Raw genomic sequence first — 16,422 nt, 5'->3', positions numbered from 1 at the left:
ATGGTACAGACTTGGGGATGAAAGAGCTCCTGGTTATTTCATGTTTGTGACTCCTTTTTATGACTCCCACTTACCAAAACTGGGACTCTTAGGAGCATATGCAGCTTAGGCAATTCACCAGGCATTTCTGATTAATTCTACAGGATATACTTTATTCATGAAGAAAATGGGTCCAAAAGTACAAATTATTTTTAAAACTTCCTTAGAGCTGCAGCATTTGATGTATGATCATAACTGCAAACTGGGCTCACAATATTTGCCTTTAAAATTCAGTAAATGTAAGCCCTGATTATTTTAAACCCTGTTAAACTCCTACAAATTTTATGGAAAGGAATGGCCAGGTAATGGAGAGGAACTCAAAGGAATACTCAAAGGAATAGCCACTCTGATCAAACTTCACAGCATGAATTTACCTGTCTTATCAGAAACAAGGATCTCTTTGACAGACAGTGTCACAGGAAAGCAGGCTCACCAAATGCTTGTTAAAAAGGTTCTTTGGCCAATTTCTTAAATTTTGATATTTTGTTGTCATTTTTTGTTCTATTTTAGGTCTGCGTTAAGCAACAAACCTTTTAAGAGGAATTGGAGTTTTTTAAAGTCAGTTCTCTCTCTTGTGCTTTCTCTCACTCTGTCTCCATCTCTCTTTGTCTCAGGTGAGAGACTGGGAGAAGGGCTGTCCTAGGTAAAGGCTGATGATGCAGTTTGAAACACACCACTGCTACTGTTCTTTTATAATTATATCATTTTAGTAACTTCTTTTTTCCCCCTTTCTTACAGGCAATGATATATAATAAGATCCTGAGGCTTTCTACATCCAACTTGTCCATGGGAGAGATGACACTGGGACAAATCAATAACTTGGTTGCCATAGAAACCAACCAATTAATGTGGTTCTTGTTCCTGTGCCCCAATCTGTGGGCAATGCCTGTTCAGGTAGAGCATCCAAGTTAGGGCCTCATTTCAGAGATACTTCAGCCTGGCTGAGGAGAATGCATGTCTGGGACACTGCTACAAAATCCAGAGGGGAACCTGCACTTCCCACTCAAATTAGCAAGCCGAAATGTTCCCCAAGGGCTGGAAAGGTATCTTTCCAAGGGCCGGTGAAGAGAGAGGGTTTTCTTAGCAGGATTTCCATGTCTGTGACTTGAAGAATGAGGACCTGCAATCCTTTTTCCTGCTCATATTTCTTCCACTGCTGACACAAATCCATTGCTTTTATTTTGCCACCTGGCATCAGCCCTAAGCATTGCTTCTGCAGTGTCCACTTGTAACTGGGTTTTGTGGCAGGACTAACAGCAATTGAATCCTGTTCCATGACTGACATGACCACTGACAATGCTCAGAGGAGCCTTCATCTAAGCAACTTAGTCACTGAACATCCCTGCTTCTTAACAAGGCTGGGAAAGAAATTGAGTCAGATCTGTAGGAAGGAATGGTTGAGATTATTTAGCTTGAAAGAAATTTTCAAAAATGCCAATGACTTAATGACCTGAGAAGTGCTAATTTTCCCTGAAGCTTGGACTCCTGTTGCCTCTTCAGAGTTTTAGCTCAGGGTGTGTTTGGCATGGTCCTTACCTGGTGGTGATCCCACTGACATTAAAGAATTTTTTAAAGGGGTAGAACGAACTCTTACAGTAGATCTGTTTTGCTGAATTTCCTGAAACTGCATCAGTAATCTATTTTATTAGTCACTAATTACTACTACTAATGGGTTGAGTAGGGTTTAGAGTGTCATGAAATAGTTCATGAAAAAAGGCAAAAAAGGCTACATGGAAACAGAAATTAGAAATAACCATAATATATGGTTTCATTTCACTGTTTCATATCCTGTGAAGTGGATGGAAGTGTTGCTATCAATACTTTGAAAGTTATTTAAATGAACAGGTGATCTGATTGCTATGGCTAGGTATGGTAATTTGCAGTACAGGAGCCTGAAAAGCTAAATATTGCTTTAAAAATGTTAAACACCATTGATTCTTACTTCTGATGTTGTAAAATAAGAAGGGAGATTTAAAGACAGACTTGTTTAAGAGATAAAAGTATGAGATATGCAACTAATTCTGTATGCCCTCTTATCACTGAGGACATCACTCTATCCCAAAGTGGAGCTTTTAATACAAATATTTATATAGCAGAGCTTGAATCAACTCAGGAACCAGAATCACAGGAGTCACACCACAGCCATTCCCAGGTAACCTTCTGTAGGAAGTGTTCCCAAACCCTTTGCAGGGCTAAGGCAGCATTTTCATCCAGAGCTGCATGGTATTGATGCCCAAGCTCAGTTTGTGTCAGTCCCAGCACAGCTGCTTGGTGCTTCAGTGCCTGTCTGTGATGTCCCTCTGCCCGCAGTTGCACAGGGACAGTATAACACAATGCAACTCTGATCCATGACAGCCCAAAGACCTCTGAATGCTTCCAGAGTGAGGTAAGGAGCTCTAGTGTAAACAGGACTTGAGGCCAGGATCTCTGTAAAATGCCTCGGGGCAAGCACCATCATTTTAGTGTTCCTTTAGTTTTGTGGAAACCCAGTCTGGAATTAGAACTACCAGGCACTAACACAAACTATTTAGTTAATGTCAAAAAGAAAGGCTTCTGGGTTTATTTCCCACATTTTCCAAATGTGACCTCCTGAAGTATGGGCTCAGCTGATTCCTATGAACCATTTAAGTGTTTATTAGAAGAACAAACATTTTTCTCTTGGTGTGGTTCTGGCATATTGAAATCGACTCTCTCTCTCTTTTTTTTTTTTTTTTTTTTTTTTTTCCTGTGTTGCTTTTCTCTTCACAGATAATAATGGGTGTGATCCTCCTCTATAACCTGCTGGGAGTGAGTGCCTTGGTTGGGGCTGCTGTCATCGTGCTCTTAGCTCCCATCCAGTACTTCATAGCCACCAAGCTAGCTGAGGCTCAGAAGAGCACTCTTGTAAGTGAATTATTTCAGTGATATTTGTGATCCAGAAATGAGAACAGAGTTTCTGGGTTCTGTTTTTCTAGTTAGTGAAAACCTGTGCATTTGGGCAGGCCATCCCTCAGTTGCACTGTCCCTCCATGTCTGTTTTTTGTGGCTCAGTGTCTCTTCCTTCCCCATAATTTGTCAGAAGAGAATCTCGAAAAAGTATGTGGGCCTTGGCCTGCCTTCTCTGCAAAGAGTATTTTTAATGCAACTAGCCCAATTTTGTCTCAATTCCACTCCATGAAAGGGTGTTATTCCCGCATGGAGATGTTGTATTTCATGGGATGTTAGCAAACAGTGCAAAAACCTGATAAATTATAGCAGAAAAGTATTAAAGAATGTGCACAACCTCCCTCTGTAAAGTCTAGAGACATTTTACTCGCTGCCTAAGCTTTGGTATTTTCTAAAAATTAGTTGGCACTGATGGATTATTATATATTCATATCTAAATTCTTCAGTGCTGTAAGTTTATTTTTCTGCCTCATTTAGTTCACCAATTAGAAATGTTTTCTGCTCTTTTGTCTAATTTTTAACTTTCTTGCTGTGACCCTTGAACTTTTTAAATAAGCCTTTGATGTTTAAATTGCCAAATATTTAGAGATCCTTTTTATCTTAATATTCAATAGGCAAATTGTTGATGCATGGATCTAATTGCTAGCACACTTCAATCCTGTTGAGTTGTGCCCATTTTTGTAACCTATAAAAATTGTACAGAGGACTTATCTTTGCATAGTTTTGGAAATAATCTCAGTTTCCTGCTGCTCTATTCTGACTTCCTCTGACTCATAACATCTTTTGGATTATGATTTTACCAAAACTTATCATTACTGTTTTCTGATGAGGAGAATTTAGCTGAATACATTGATAAATATCTCACTTATTTTTACAACTAGATCCCAGAATGATTCTTGCATCAGCAAATACACCCATTTAGGTTTCTGTCTATTGTTATGGACACCATTTCCCCTAGTGGTTTTAAATATTTTAATACCTCTAAAGAAAATGAAATTTTATATTCTTCCTCTTAGTATGGCACCTGTACAAAATCACAAATGAACAAAATTATTTTTTAAATGAATCTAACAACAGAAGCAAGGGGAAAAGACGTTTGTCATTAAGACATCAAACAGTTATAAATTTTTTCCCTGGTTTTCTCTTGAACTGAAGGACTATTCTACTGAGAGATTAAAGAAAACCAATGAGATACTCAAAGGCATTAAGCTATTAAAGCTTTATGCCTGGGAGCACATATTTTGTAAAAGTGTGGAAGAAACGAGAATGAAAGAGCTCACCAGTCTCAAAACCTTTGCGCTTCATACATCTCTTTCCAGTAAGTAACTGTGGTTTTAGTGCTTGGAAAATTATCCTGTTTTTCATGTCAACATTCCTCCCAACTTCAGTTAAAGAGAGATACAGCTGTGCCTGTGACATTTTTGTCTGTGTGTAATGTCATTAAAATAAAAAGGTATGATAAATACATAGCACAGAAATTAAAAAGGATAAAATACATATTGTTGGGGGTTTTTTGCAGTAAGTTTTCTCTTACCATCATTGTGACATTGCAGTTAGGAGTTGCTTTATAGTAAGGAGGCTCCAGGTAATATTGGCAGCCCTGACAGCAGCAAAGATAGATTATATTTTCTTCATATAAATTGTGTTTTCTGCAATGTAGAAGGGTTAAGTAATGTTTTAGTTGTGTTTCATATTAATTGTGCACATAATGATTTTTATCCCAGCTTAGTAGAGTAGACAAATGAGAGAATTCTATGCCTTATTTGTTGGTGTGTTTAAGATCTCTGACTATCAGGGAAGGAAATTTCTTCCTGCAGACTAATTTTCCTTTGGGAGTCTTAATTACTTGAATTTGAAATAACTGCATCATTTTAGTGTCATACAGTTACTGTAAAATTGTTTTTTCTTATTTCCTATAATCTGATGCTTATTTTATTTCTCTTTCCCAGTTTTTATGAATGCAGCCATACCAATAGCAGCTGTTCTTGCAGTAAGATATGATTTTTTTCAGTTTTCCTTATAAAGAAGGGAAAGGAAAGTGGGGAGAGGGGGTGTAAAAAGGAAGAAATAGCACCATTGTTATTGTAGGACCTATTCTTCATAAAACCAGCAGATGAATTAAAGTGCCTCTGCTAACTGTAGGAGAACATGACACTGGAGGTTTCATTCCCAGAAGGTGGATTGGTAAAACCAAAGAGAAAAATAATTTTTTACTTTAAGAAAGAAAAATCATTACATCTTGAATTTTTGAAAGAAAGAAAGAAAGAAAGAAAGAAAGAAAGAAAGAAAGAAAGAAAGAAAGAAAGAAAGAAAGAAAGAAAGAAAGAAAGAAAGAAAGAAAGAAAGAAAGAAAGAAAGAAAGAAAGAAAGAAAGAAAGAAAGAGAAAGACCATTGCAACTTGAAAGAGGACCCATTTTGAGAAGCTCTTTTTGAAAGGGATTTTGAGTGTCTTTTTCTTTAGCAGCAAAATTAATTCCTGTTTCAAAATGCATTATGAGGCACCATTAAAGTTTTCAAGAAAGGGTACTCTGCAGTTTAAAGAGGAATAAATTTTTCTTGTCCTCCAGGTTTAAGTCTCAGCCTCATGCACTAGAGGAACTATGACATGCTGGTCAGTAAGGAGCTCTCATAGACCAAATTTTGGGGGCAGAGTATGCTGAGTGTGTACAAGAATTGGAACATTTATGACCAGAATTCTGCATCTGTGAAAAAAAAAACCCTAAGATTTGTTAGATTCTTAATGTTTTTTTTTCTGGGTTGTGTGTTTCTTGTAAACCCTAAAGTCAATTACAAAGCTGTAATCAAATGCTAGATCTTACAATGAAAATTGTAAAAATTGAAAAATTGTAAAAATTGAAAACTTTCATTCTTCAACATGTAAACCTCTTGAAATCACAGGCAAGATTTTAAAATCTATTTTGTTTTAACAGAACACACCTTTCTCTGCATTTTATCCTGATTCCCATGGAACTTAGATTGTTCTTAGCCTAAGCTGAGCAAAATATTTTGCTTGCTGTCCTTGTCCATCTTGTTCAAGAGTCCTTGTCCTGACATGCTCTTTCCCTGATGTGACAGACCTTTGTGACTTATGCATACACCAGTGACAAGCCACTGCAGCCCGCCCAGGCATTTGCATCCCTGTCACTGTTCCACATCCTGGTCACACCTCTGTTCCTCCTCTCCACAGTCGTTCGTTTTGCAGTCAAGGCCATCGTGAGGTAAGTGGTCCTTCTCCTTCCTCCAACTCCTGAACACTCACGTTCAGTACCAGAAAAAGTTGTTCCTACCAGCTCACATGGAAGAGTGTTGTGAAGTGGGCCTGTGATGCTAAAGATGAGAGAGAAATCAGAGTGACCCTTCCTTTTTAGTGCATGACACAGAGAAAAAGAAACACAGCACAGGAAGGACAGGGAGCTGCTAGAGCCAGTCCAGAACAGGGTCACCAAGGGGATCAGAAGGATGGAGCAGCTCTGCTGGGAGGAAAGACTGAGGGAATTGTTCATTGGGATTGTTCAGCCTGGAGAAGTTTTGGAGTGACCTCATTGTGGCCTTCCAGTGCCTGAAGGGAAGCCACAGGAAAGATGGAGAGAGACTCTTGACAAGGGCCTGGCGTGACAGGACAAGGGAGAATGGCTTCACACTGTCAGAGAGCAGGTTTAGGTTGGATATGAGGAAGAAATTATTCCCTGTGAGAGTGCTGAGGCCCTGGCATAGGGTGCCCAGAGAAGCTGTGGCTGCCCCATCCCTGGAAGTGTTCCAGGTCAGCTTGGACAGGGCTCTGAGCAAGCTGGGCTAGTGGAAGATGTCCCTGCCCATGTCAGGGAGGTTAGAACCAGGTGGTCTTTAAGATTCCTTCCAACCTAGGCCATTCTGTAATTCTATGATTCCTAATGTTCCATTCTTTTTACAATTTCACTAACTTTGGCAGTTGGGATTCAGAGCTTCACTGTCCTTCCTTGGGAGGTGCTCCTCCTCTCATACTCTGACAACACACCACCACTCTTCCATCACACTCTCTGGGCTCTTGTCAGCGCTGAGGGGGTGAGAGAGCCTGGTGTGAAGCTCTCTAACAAGAACAGCCCTACTGAAGCAAGGAAGAGTAACTGGCTAAACCCTGCCTCCGCGTAAACTACATTGGGCTATATGTGAGAAGTTAGTAATGTCCTGCATCCTGTTCCAGGTATTTATTTCTGTAAAACAGCCCAACAGGGCAGCTTCCTTCATGCTGGGCTATAGGGCACTTAATCTTGAAGGAGCAGATTGGTATATGTTGAATTTCAGCTTTTGGGTGTTGTGTCTGTGGCCTGTATGGACAGAGTCACAGTCATAGTGCGCTTATGCAGACCTACACACTGCCAAGATGTCCCAAGAGGTGCAAAGTGACACCTGGCTGGGAGTAAGGTGTCAGATGCCAAGCACTAGCAGGATGTGAAGACAGAACTAACCTTCACACCCAGAAACATCTTTCCTTCATGCCAAGGCTGAGGCACATTGGCAAGATATGGCATTGCTGCTGTCACTGTCTGTTTTTAGTGGGTAATGGTAATATCAAGCAGCAGTCAAGGGGACTTCAGGCTCCACGGCTGTCCTTTGCCTGTGCCACACTGACTTTAAAAAACAAACAAACAAAAAATTTAACAGAGTTTATTTTTATCAAAGCAGCAGCAGGAGCAGGGCCACATGAGATGTTTTCCCTATGTTGAAAATGATTTCTGAGTAATGGAAAATGTCCAGGCTTCTCTATAAATCATCCAAGCCTCTACATCTCTGTACTATGTTTAGCATAGCCCTAATATCAAAATGGTGTGTACATTTTCCTTAACACTGCTGGCCACCCCCAGGACAATATTTAAAGACCAGATTTGCCAAAACAAACTGCATCCTTTGTCAAACTAATTTCCTAACATCTTTCTCCCATGCACATCATGTCCCACAAGTGAAGGATAAAGAATGTATGTTTGGCCACTCCATGGCTCTATCCTCAATCAAATACATACACGAATATGTGCTTATTATTTTGGGGATTAAGAGTTTATACTTTGGTCAGAATCTCAATTTTCTGTCCAAGTGCCATTAAAACCTCTGAGGGTATCTCATTCAAATGCAAAATAAGGGTTGATGTGATTTTAGGTGCATGATCAAAACAAAGTCTTGTATCTTCTACAAGAAAATAAATTCTTGCTTACCCCCTTATGTAAGACTGAAATTCTGATATGGAAATATATCAGAATTTATGGGGCACATAAATTTTCTGTTCAAGAGAGGAGACAGGAACAGACATGCTGGCAGGAGGAAATAATGACAATAGCAGTGCTTTCTTGCTAACCTGTCTCTCTGTGGCTTGAAGATGTATTGATAATTTAATATAAAATACACAGACAGGCTTTGAAATAGACTACTTTCTCATTTGCAGATTAATGTTCAAATCTCTGATCTGAAGGCATATGTCCTTCTGCTTTCTCAGTCTCTGGCCCAATGCACCTTAATTTTAGTTTTTGCAAGGTAATAACTTCACCATGAGTGGTGTGTGATTTTGTTCATCCCTTCCCTGGAATGATAAAGACCCGGGTGCTTACAGCACTCCGAAAGGAAGGGGAACAGAAAGAGAGGATCAAATCCCCCTGTGATGAAGAATGAATTGAACTAGTGTGCTGTGTTTCCCAGTAGTCAATTTTAAGAGCTAAGCAAAGAGTCACTGTGTGTCTCCAGGGCTGGCCATGGCTGTGCTGAGGTGTGCAGTACCCAGCCCCTGTGTGCATGCTGTGCCTAGAACTATGGAATCCCAGAATATGCTGAGATGGAAGGGACACACCAGGATCATTGAGTCCAGCTCCTGGCCCCGCACAGAACACCCCAGGAATCCCACCCTGTGCCTCGGAGCAGTATTCAAATGCTTCCTGCACTCTGTCAGCCTTGCAGCTGTGACCACTTCCCTGGAGAGCCTGTTCCAGTGCCTGAACACCCTCTGGGTGAATAAATTTTTCCTGATATCCAACCTAAACCTCCCTAACACAGCTTCATGCTGTTTCCTTGAGTCCTGTCACTGGTCACAGAGAGAAGAGATTGGTAGTTGCCTCTTCACTTCCCATCATGAAGAAACTGCAGAACTTTCCCCTTCCCTTCCCCTGGTGAGAAAACTGCACAATTGTTGCGAGGTCTCTCCTTAGTCTCTTCTTCAGGCTGAACAAGCAAGGTGTCCTCAGCTGTTCCTCATATGGTTTTCCCTCCAGACCCTTCACCATCCTCATGACCTGCTTTAGACAGTGTCTAATAACTTTAATGTCTTTTTTATATGATGCAAAAGCTGTGTCAGGATGCACCCACTGCCCTGGCATTTCCAGAGGATGGAGGTGGGTGAATGACTTATTTCTGCACCCTGACTGCAATGGCCTGAGAAAGGCACAGAAGAGATAAGCCTGCCAAGAGGGAAACCATTCCCACGGAGCTTTCCTTGGCACCCTCATGACTTGCTCTGCTCTTCATTCCCAGCTACCAGTACAATGCTTAATTATTTTCATCTGTCCTTCCACACACATAAATCTTAATTTGCCATCAGAGTGGCAGATGAAAGTATCCCATGAACTTCTTATGGAACATTTCTGATAAATCCTGCTGGCGTGACTGCACAAAAAAGGAAATGTATTCGTGGAAACCTGGGTTTATGTAACTCGCTGTCCTCTGTTTTCTTTCAAGTGTACAGAAGCTGAATGAGTTTCTCCTGAGTGATGAGATTGGAGATGACAGCTGGAGAGGGGGGGACAGCTCTGTACCTTATGAATCCTGTAAGAAGCACACAGGACTTGTAAGTTCTGCTTTATGACACTGAATTTCAAAGCAGAGAGGCCATATAGCCCCATACAAGGCCAGTGGCCAAGCTGACAGAGCCTGGGAGGTTTTATTCCTAGCCTAGCTCTAATATTGACCAATTTTGCCTCTTTTATGTCCTAATCTGTGTGTTTTTGTGATATGAAGGGTCCCCAAACACACTTAAGCATTGCTGAAGTGTCAGTAGTAAAAAAAAAAAAGCAACCTAAACCAACCATGATACACCAACATATTTAAATATTACTAAAATTCAACCTTCTTTGTTTTTATAGAAGGCCCAGGAGGATATTTTGTGGTTTCTACTGTCTGTTGCCCATACAATCCATCATGTACTGGGCATCCTTAGGGAGGAACAATTCTTGCTTTGGGAAATTCAGAATTAAAGGTGGAAAAAAACAACACCAAACTTTGTGAAATAGGAATTAATTCCAAAATGCTATTTCTGGAGTACTAAACATAGAGTTGATTTGAGTAAAATTTGAAGACAAAAAATGAAGATGATTTGGGAAAAGGTGTTTTTTCATTTTGACATTTTTCTAAAGCTATATATTTCAACAGATTCAAACTGACTGTACAACTTGAAATGTGACTGAAACTTGAAGACAGAAACAGAAAGAAAGGATTAGCACAAAATAAATCTTATTTTAGCTTGCCAACCTGAAACAACATCTTTCTTGTTTTTCTGGGCTGACAATGATAATAAAAGAAACAAAAATGAGATTGTTTCAGCTTTTATTTTATTTGTCCTCTCCACCTTTTGCTTAGTCCTATAGAAACTGTAGATGATGGGGAGAGGGTTGGAGAGGGATGGTAGAGACGAAATTTGGGATGGTTATGCATGGGAAGCAAAAATCCCAATATTTTCTGTGATTCGGCTAAGGGTGTTTAAAACATGTAAAATGTGTGCATGACAGTGTTGTATCTGTATTATCACATATTGAAAAGCACTGGCTGCTTCTCCTGAGCTGGAATGGTGGTAGGAAAGGGAATGGATTATTTGCTTTACAGGGCACCAAATGCTGTCTTCTCATGAGGATTCCAACTTCTCTCCTGTTTTCACTTCTCTCTGTGCAGCACACCAAGGCCATCAACAGGAGGCAACCCCTGAGGTATCAGCTCGAGAGCTATGAGCAGCCAGCCAGGAAGCAGACACGGCCCGTGGAGATCGATGATGTGGCCATTAAGGTGGTTTGGAAAATGTTTTCCCTCATGAAAATAAGGAGCAGATCCTCCTGCAACAGCACCTGATGGTGCCCAAGTGCTGCTGTTACTTCAAATGGCAAGAGAAAGCCCTTAAATAAGTTAGCACTCTAGCCAAATTTACAGTGAGAAGAGTGAGCTTCAGACCAGTTTTTACAGTTATTTCATGTCTTCTCAGGAAACAAAGAGTATCATGAATCTGATATCCGAGTCTTTAGTCTCATATTTGACAGAATGAAAGTATTTGGTAAATAGAGCTCAGCTCAAGATAATTCCTTTCTTGTCTTACACACATTATGTACATTTGTGTATTTATCTTTTCTTACGCATAATTTTTTGAGGTTTGGCAATCTTTACAAACTTAGCATGCTTTTGTCTCTGTGTGTACAACCATACCACATTGTGTTCATAAATCACAGATTTATTTTATGAAGGTATTTTAAGTCTAAATTAATCATTCTAATTTTTCCTCTCCTGTGTTTAAATATCTGATTTGTGGTAACTGTTTTGTAGGTGACCAATGGATACTTTTCATGGGGAAGTGGTTTAGCTACACTGTCCAACATAAACATTAGAATTCCAACAGGTAGGATGAAAGCACACCTTAAACGTGAAATATATAATGTCAAATTGTTATTAATTCCACTTCTTGATGTTTTGAAATGCACAAAGGTACACATTTAGAATTTCATAAGAAAAAAATAGAGTTTAAAGCGTATACAAGGTCATGAGCTGTATTGTTATGTAATAATATCATTAGATAAACTTTGTGGCTTTTATATATCTATATAGTTTATGTAGCACAAACGAAGTCAAGAGTTAGAATAAACATGAAAAAATGGTTGAAAAAATATAATTATTATTTTTAATAGAGAAATGGAATAAAAAATAAAGAAGAAGAACTCTAGACTCATTCAAACCAAGGATACATCTAACTCAGTGTTATTTTCAGCAATACTCTTATATGTTATACTTTTCCTGCCATGTATCAACATTACAGTCTTCCAGTTCACAACTATTTTCATTCAGAAGATGGAGTTTTTCTGTCAAGAAATCCTTAATTATTTTGTTTATTAGTGAATTCCTCTTTATCAAGCTCAGTTCCTGTAATTCCTTGCATCCTCAATGTCTTTGGCCTGGGATTCCACAGGTTTACAAAATGCTGGTTTGTTTTGGAATACTTGCATAGCAAGTGTGAAAAGTAGCAACTAATATTTTTATTATGAATAATAATAACAAAATCATTTTTGTTGTTGTTGATAATGCTGTAATATTCATAACACCAACTTCTGGCATTTCATGTTAATAAATAGTCTTATGCTCTATTTTGATCTCCTATCAAGGGCTTTGTTTTAAAATAGAATATTACTTGAATATTACTTTAGGTTGCTGTCACATGGTGATTTAGTAATCCCCAAGCCTGTATGATTTGTTTCCATGTAGCATTAAGTGTCACCAGCAGAATGTCTGTGCTCCAGGAGTTTACAGTCTGAGGCCATGGGTTCACAGGCTGGGTGAGCCAGAGTTTGCCTCCTTTGGAAGGAATAAGACCCTTGGCTCCCAACTGGAGAGAAGCTTAACTGGAAAATTTCCAGTACCTAAAGGGAACACACAGGAAAGATGGAGAGAGACTAGGGCCTGGAGTGACAGGACTAGGGGCAATGGCTTCACACTGTCAAAGAAAAGGTTTAGATTGGCTATGAGGAAGGAATTGTTCCCTGTGAGGGTGGTGAGGCCCTGGCACAGGTTGCCCAGAGCAGCTGTGGCTGCCCCGTCCCTGGAAGTGTTCCAGGCCAGGCAGGATGGGGCTCTGAGCAAGCTGGGCTAGTGGAAGGTGTCCCTGCCCATGGCAGGGGAGTGGAATGAGGTGATCTGTAAGGTTCCTTCCAACCCAAACATTCTGTGAATCTCTGAAATGCACTGGCCAGCACAATTAGTGAGTTCAATCAGTGTACAGGAAGATCTGGGAAGCACCATTGTCAGTGCAGAGTAGGACTGGAGGTAGGAAAGTGTCTCTGTGGGAGGAAGGGGAAGTACAGCAAAGCAGAGAAGAGCAATGGGTCTTCTTTCAGTTTATTTATTAGATTGGCCCAAATTCATGTCAGTTAATTTATTTAATTGGTCCAAATTTTCATGGAACTCCAGGCTGAAAAATCACTCCCCACCATATATAATTTGACCCTAAATAATTTTCATAAGTTCCATAAAACAAATGTTAATATAGGTAAGAGCAAAAGTCTCATTCCTTTGGAGATTAGTGTGTTACTGCAGTCCATTAATGTTCCCATAGATGAATATGTGCAATATTGCCCATTAAGTAGTGGATGCTAAAAAAATTATTTAATGACTTTGAGTGCTCTAGAGCTGAATCTAGCTGGGCCTTGTGAACTACAGTATAACTGGTGTTGCTTTTTTGTTTTTTTTTTCTTTTTAAAAAGTCTTTTGTTGTTTTTCCAATTATCATAGGTCAAATGACAATGATTGTGGGCCAAGTTGGCTGTGGCAAGTCTTCACTTCTGCTTGCTATACTGGGAGAGATGCAGACCCTGGAGGGAAAAGTTCACTGGAGCAAGTATGTTTGTATAGCTATTAATTGCTGTATTCATTTAAGGAGGAGGCTGAGACTTGCTGTGAGAAATGTAAACTTTATGCCTCAGAACTGCATGTTGAGTGATTACCATCACCCAGATCCTCTCTGGAATGCATCACCTGCAAACTCAGGAGATATTTTTCACTGTTTTATCATGTGCAGAGCAGGGTGCCTCAGGAAGGGAAAGAGGCTAGTCTGGTGATTAATATCTAATATACTGGCCTAGCAAATGACCTGGATAGAAAGCATAGGCTATTCCTTTTATCAAATAGACTTCAGTACTCACTATAATTGAAGGGCAGCATTGTCATATTGTTCCTGTACCCACCAGTGAAAGTGTGGAGCTTCTACAGCCCAGTGGGATCTGTGGGGTGCCAGCCTAACAGAAAGGATGCATTTCCACTTACAGCTGCAGCTACTGCTGGCAGAAAAAAAAATTACCTGTGAGCAATGCTTTTCTCCTTCCCTGGTACCCACCCAAGCCTCACCTATGGAACAGTGTCATTCTTCACAGTAATAAACTCAAAAAGCAGCCTGAGCACACCAAACACCTTAAAAGTAAAGGCTGGGCAAAAGCTGTTTCTGAAAGGAGAACTGCCCATGAGGTCAGGCCTTGGATTCAGAACCAGTGAATGAGAACTTCCCAGAAAAATGAAGTGGGGCAGCAAGCACTCCTCAAGCCTTGGCAGGGCAGCGACAGTGGAAGTGAAGTGCTGTAACCCCAAGACTTGTTCTTTGGTTTTAAAGATCAGTTCTGTTTCTTTAAAACTATCAAGCCAAACTCCTCTCAATTATCTTTTTGCTGAGAAAAGAGGGAATTTTGTCACAGAGACAAATATTTTGTTGCCCCATCCCTTGACTTGTAACATCCTTTGTCATATTTTTCTTACAGCAATGTTGTAAACTGGATTTTTTTTTGCTTTTCCTGTGATAGTATCCATGGCATTTTTGCTCTCTAGGTATTCTTCACTTTCTGCTATTCTAAACATATGATCTCACTGGAGTAGCAGGTACAGTTGAAGCCAAGGCTACACTAAATTTAGTTTAATTACATATGAATTTAGGCTTTGAAGGAAGAAGAAGATGTGACCTACCCCAGTTAATTTCTTTGAGACATGCAATGAAGGTTTTTATACCATAATCAGACATTGCTTTTCTCAGTAATTAAAAAAAAAATAAAAGGAATAAGTAGAATGTACCTTGAAATGATTCTCACAATTGTTTTGAAAGAAGTATTTGAGAAAGACTCAGATTTTTCCTAGATAAAGATATGGAACCTTGGAAAGATTAGAAAAATGAGAAACATAATAGATACAGCTTATGAAATGTTTTGTAATTATGAATTGTGAAAAAAACTAAGTTTAATATTGCTCAAGAGATAGAATTATGCTGTCAGTTGATTAACAGCCTGTACATCACCACAACATCAAGAAACTCAGGTTCTAGCCAACACCTCAGATTTTTTTCCTTGTACACTATAATTGTGATATAGCTGATGCAAACATGGTTATATTTTGCTGGTAATTTCAGACTGCCTGGCAGACAGATGAATACAGAAGGAGACTTCAGGTATTTAACTAAGTGGCTCCTGTATTTTGTAAAACCTTAATAAAGGTTCTATTTACTCTTTTAAGTCCCTTTCCATGTGATTCTCCATGCATGACTAACGCAGCTACTGATCCAGGGATGAAATGCAGGCTAGGTGAATTCCTTTACAAATTCAGCTGTAACAACACAGTAATTGTAAGCATGGATAAGATTGCAGCCCCAGTTGTATTGGGACAATCCTGCAAGGCATCACTGGGATTCAAATGCCCTGTTGCTGTGGAGGCTGACTGCTGTGAGAGCTGTGTGTCCTGCTGCCAGGGTTGTCACTGCCTTGGCATCCCAGGGAAATAAAGCATGGCCATGTATCTTTCTGTAAAAGATCTTGGCCAGGGCAAATCTTATGGGCTGGGTCTTAGTTTTTCCCACTTATATGAGACGTGGCCGAGAAATGTGACATCCTTAGACATGGAGCTTGGTTTTTGTTTTCCTAGAGAGCAATCAGCTTGAGAGGCTTGTTAGACATTGGTGCATGGGGCTGAGTGTAGTCATTCAGCCAAGCCTATTTCAGATGAGAGTTATTTATTAATAAGTTATTTCTTAATAATTTGCGAGAATCATGCAGAGACAGGTTAATAAAGCCTCTGTTCTGGCCTTATTACCAAGCAGTGCAAGATAGCTCAGGAGTCCAGTCCCCAGGGACACAGGGTGCCCGAGAGCCAGGCTAGCTTGAGGCCAATGCCGCAGGCTAACTCCCTTAGCAAGCTCAGTAGTGATGGTGATTGCAAGCTCTTAGGATTTCAGCTCTTGCTTGCTAGGTAAGTTTGCCCTTGGCTTAGGCTGCAGCAGACAGCAGAGAGAGAGGAGAAGGAGGTGTTCTGGGGTTCCGCAGAGATGGTTTTATTGAGGGGATCTGCGAAGGGTCCAGCGACAGCTCTTCTCTCGAATGGGCTAAAGAATGCCTCTTTTATAGGGTTAGGGGGAATCCAGATTTGACCAATAGTAAGGGTTAAAGTAACATGGCCTATAGGGTTACAGGGATAAGCTTTGGGGCGGGGGTCAGGGAGACAGGAAATTATGTTGCTGTCTCAGCATTCCTATTTTCAATTCTCCATGGTGCTTTCCCTAGTTCCATGGAGATTACTACAACAGGTATTCCCCTCATGCACATCAAGCCAAACAATCTTCTCAGACTGCCAAGCCAATAGGGGCTAAGTGGAAACTGTCACTTGCTACATGTTTTTTTTTGCATTGAAATGGTTTCTGTGCAAACAGCTTGTTGTATACTAATTGAAAA

At 40.1% G+C, this 16,422-nt stretch overlaps 1 protein-coding gene across 1 annotated transcript in view; it reads left to right on the top strand.

The window, feature by feature from the left end:
• The window catches only part of ABCC9 (ATP binding cassette subfamily C member 9), a 70,499-nt gene that overhangs the window by 21,478 nt on the left and 32,599 nt on the right, over positions 1-16,422 (top strand). The window contains exons 11-20 of the mRNA XM_030959611.1: positions 778-933; positions 2,788-2,922; positions 4,120-4,282; positions 4,914-4,954; positions 6,041-6,183; positions 9,659-9,767; positions 10,865-10,975; positions 11,504-11,576; positions 13,457-13,562; positions 15,111-15,149. Of these exons, the coding sequence (XP_030815471.1) occupies positions 778-933; positions 2,788-2,922; positions 4,120-4,282; positions 4,914-4,954; positions 6,041-6,183; positions 9,659-9,767; positions 10,865-10,975; positions 11,504-11,576; positions 13,457-13,562; positions 15,111-15,149 (1,076 nt within the window). The remainder of the gene's footprint in view (positions 1-777; positions 934-2,787; positions 2,923-4,119; positions 4,283-4,913; positions 4,955-6,040; positions 6,184-9,658; positions 9,768-10,864; positions 10,976-11,503; positions 11,577-13,456; positions 13,563-15,110; positions 15,150-16,422) is intronic.

Source organism: Camarhynchus parvulus, chromosome 1A (assembly GCF_901933205.1).
Source record: "Camarhynchus parvulus chromosome 1A, STF_HiC, whole genome shotgun sequence".
Classification (NCBI taxonomy): Eukaryota; Metazoa; Chordata; class Aves; order Passeriformes; family Thraupidae; genus Camarhynchus; species Camarhynchus parvulus.
The sequence above is the reverse complement of the archived record's forward strand: the minus strand, read 5'-3'. Positions and strand labels throughout refer to the sequence as shown.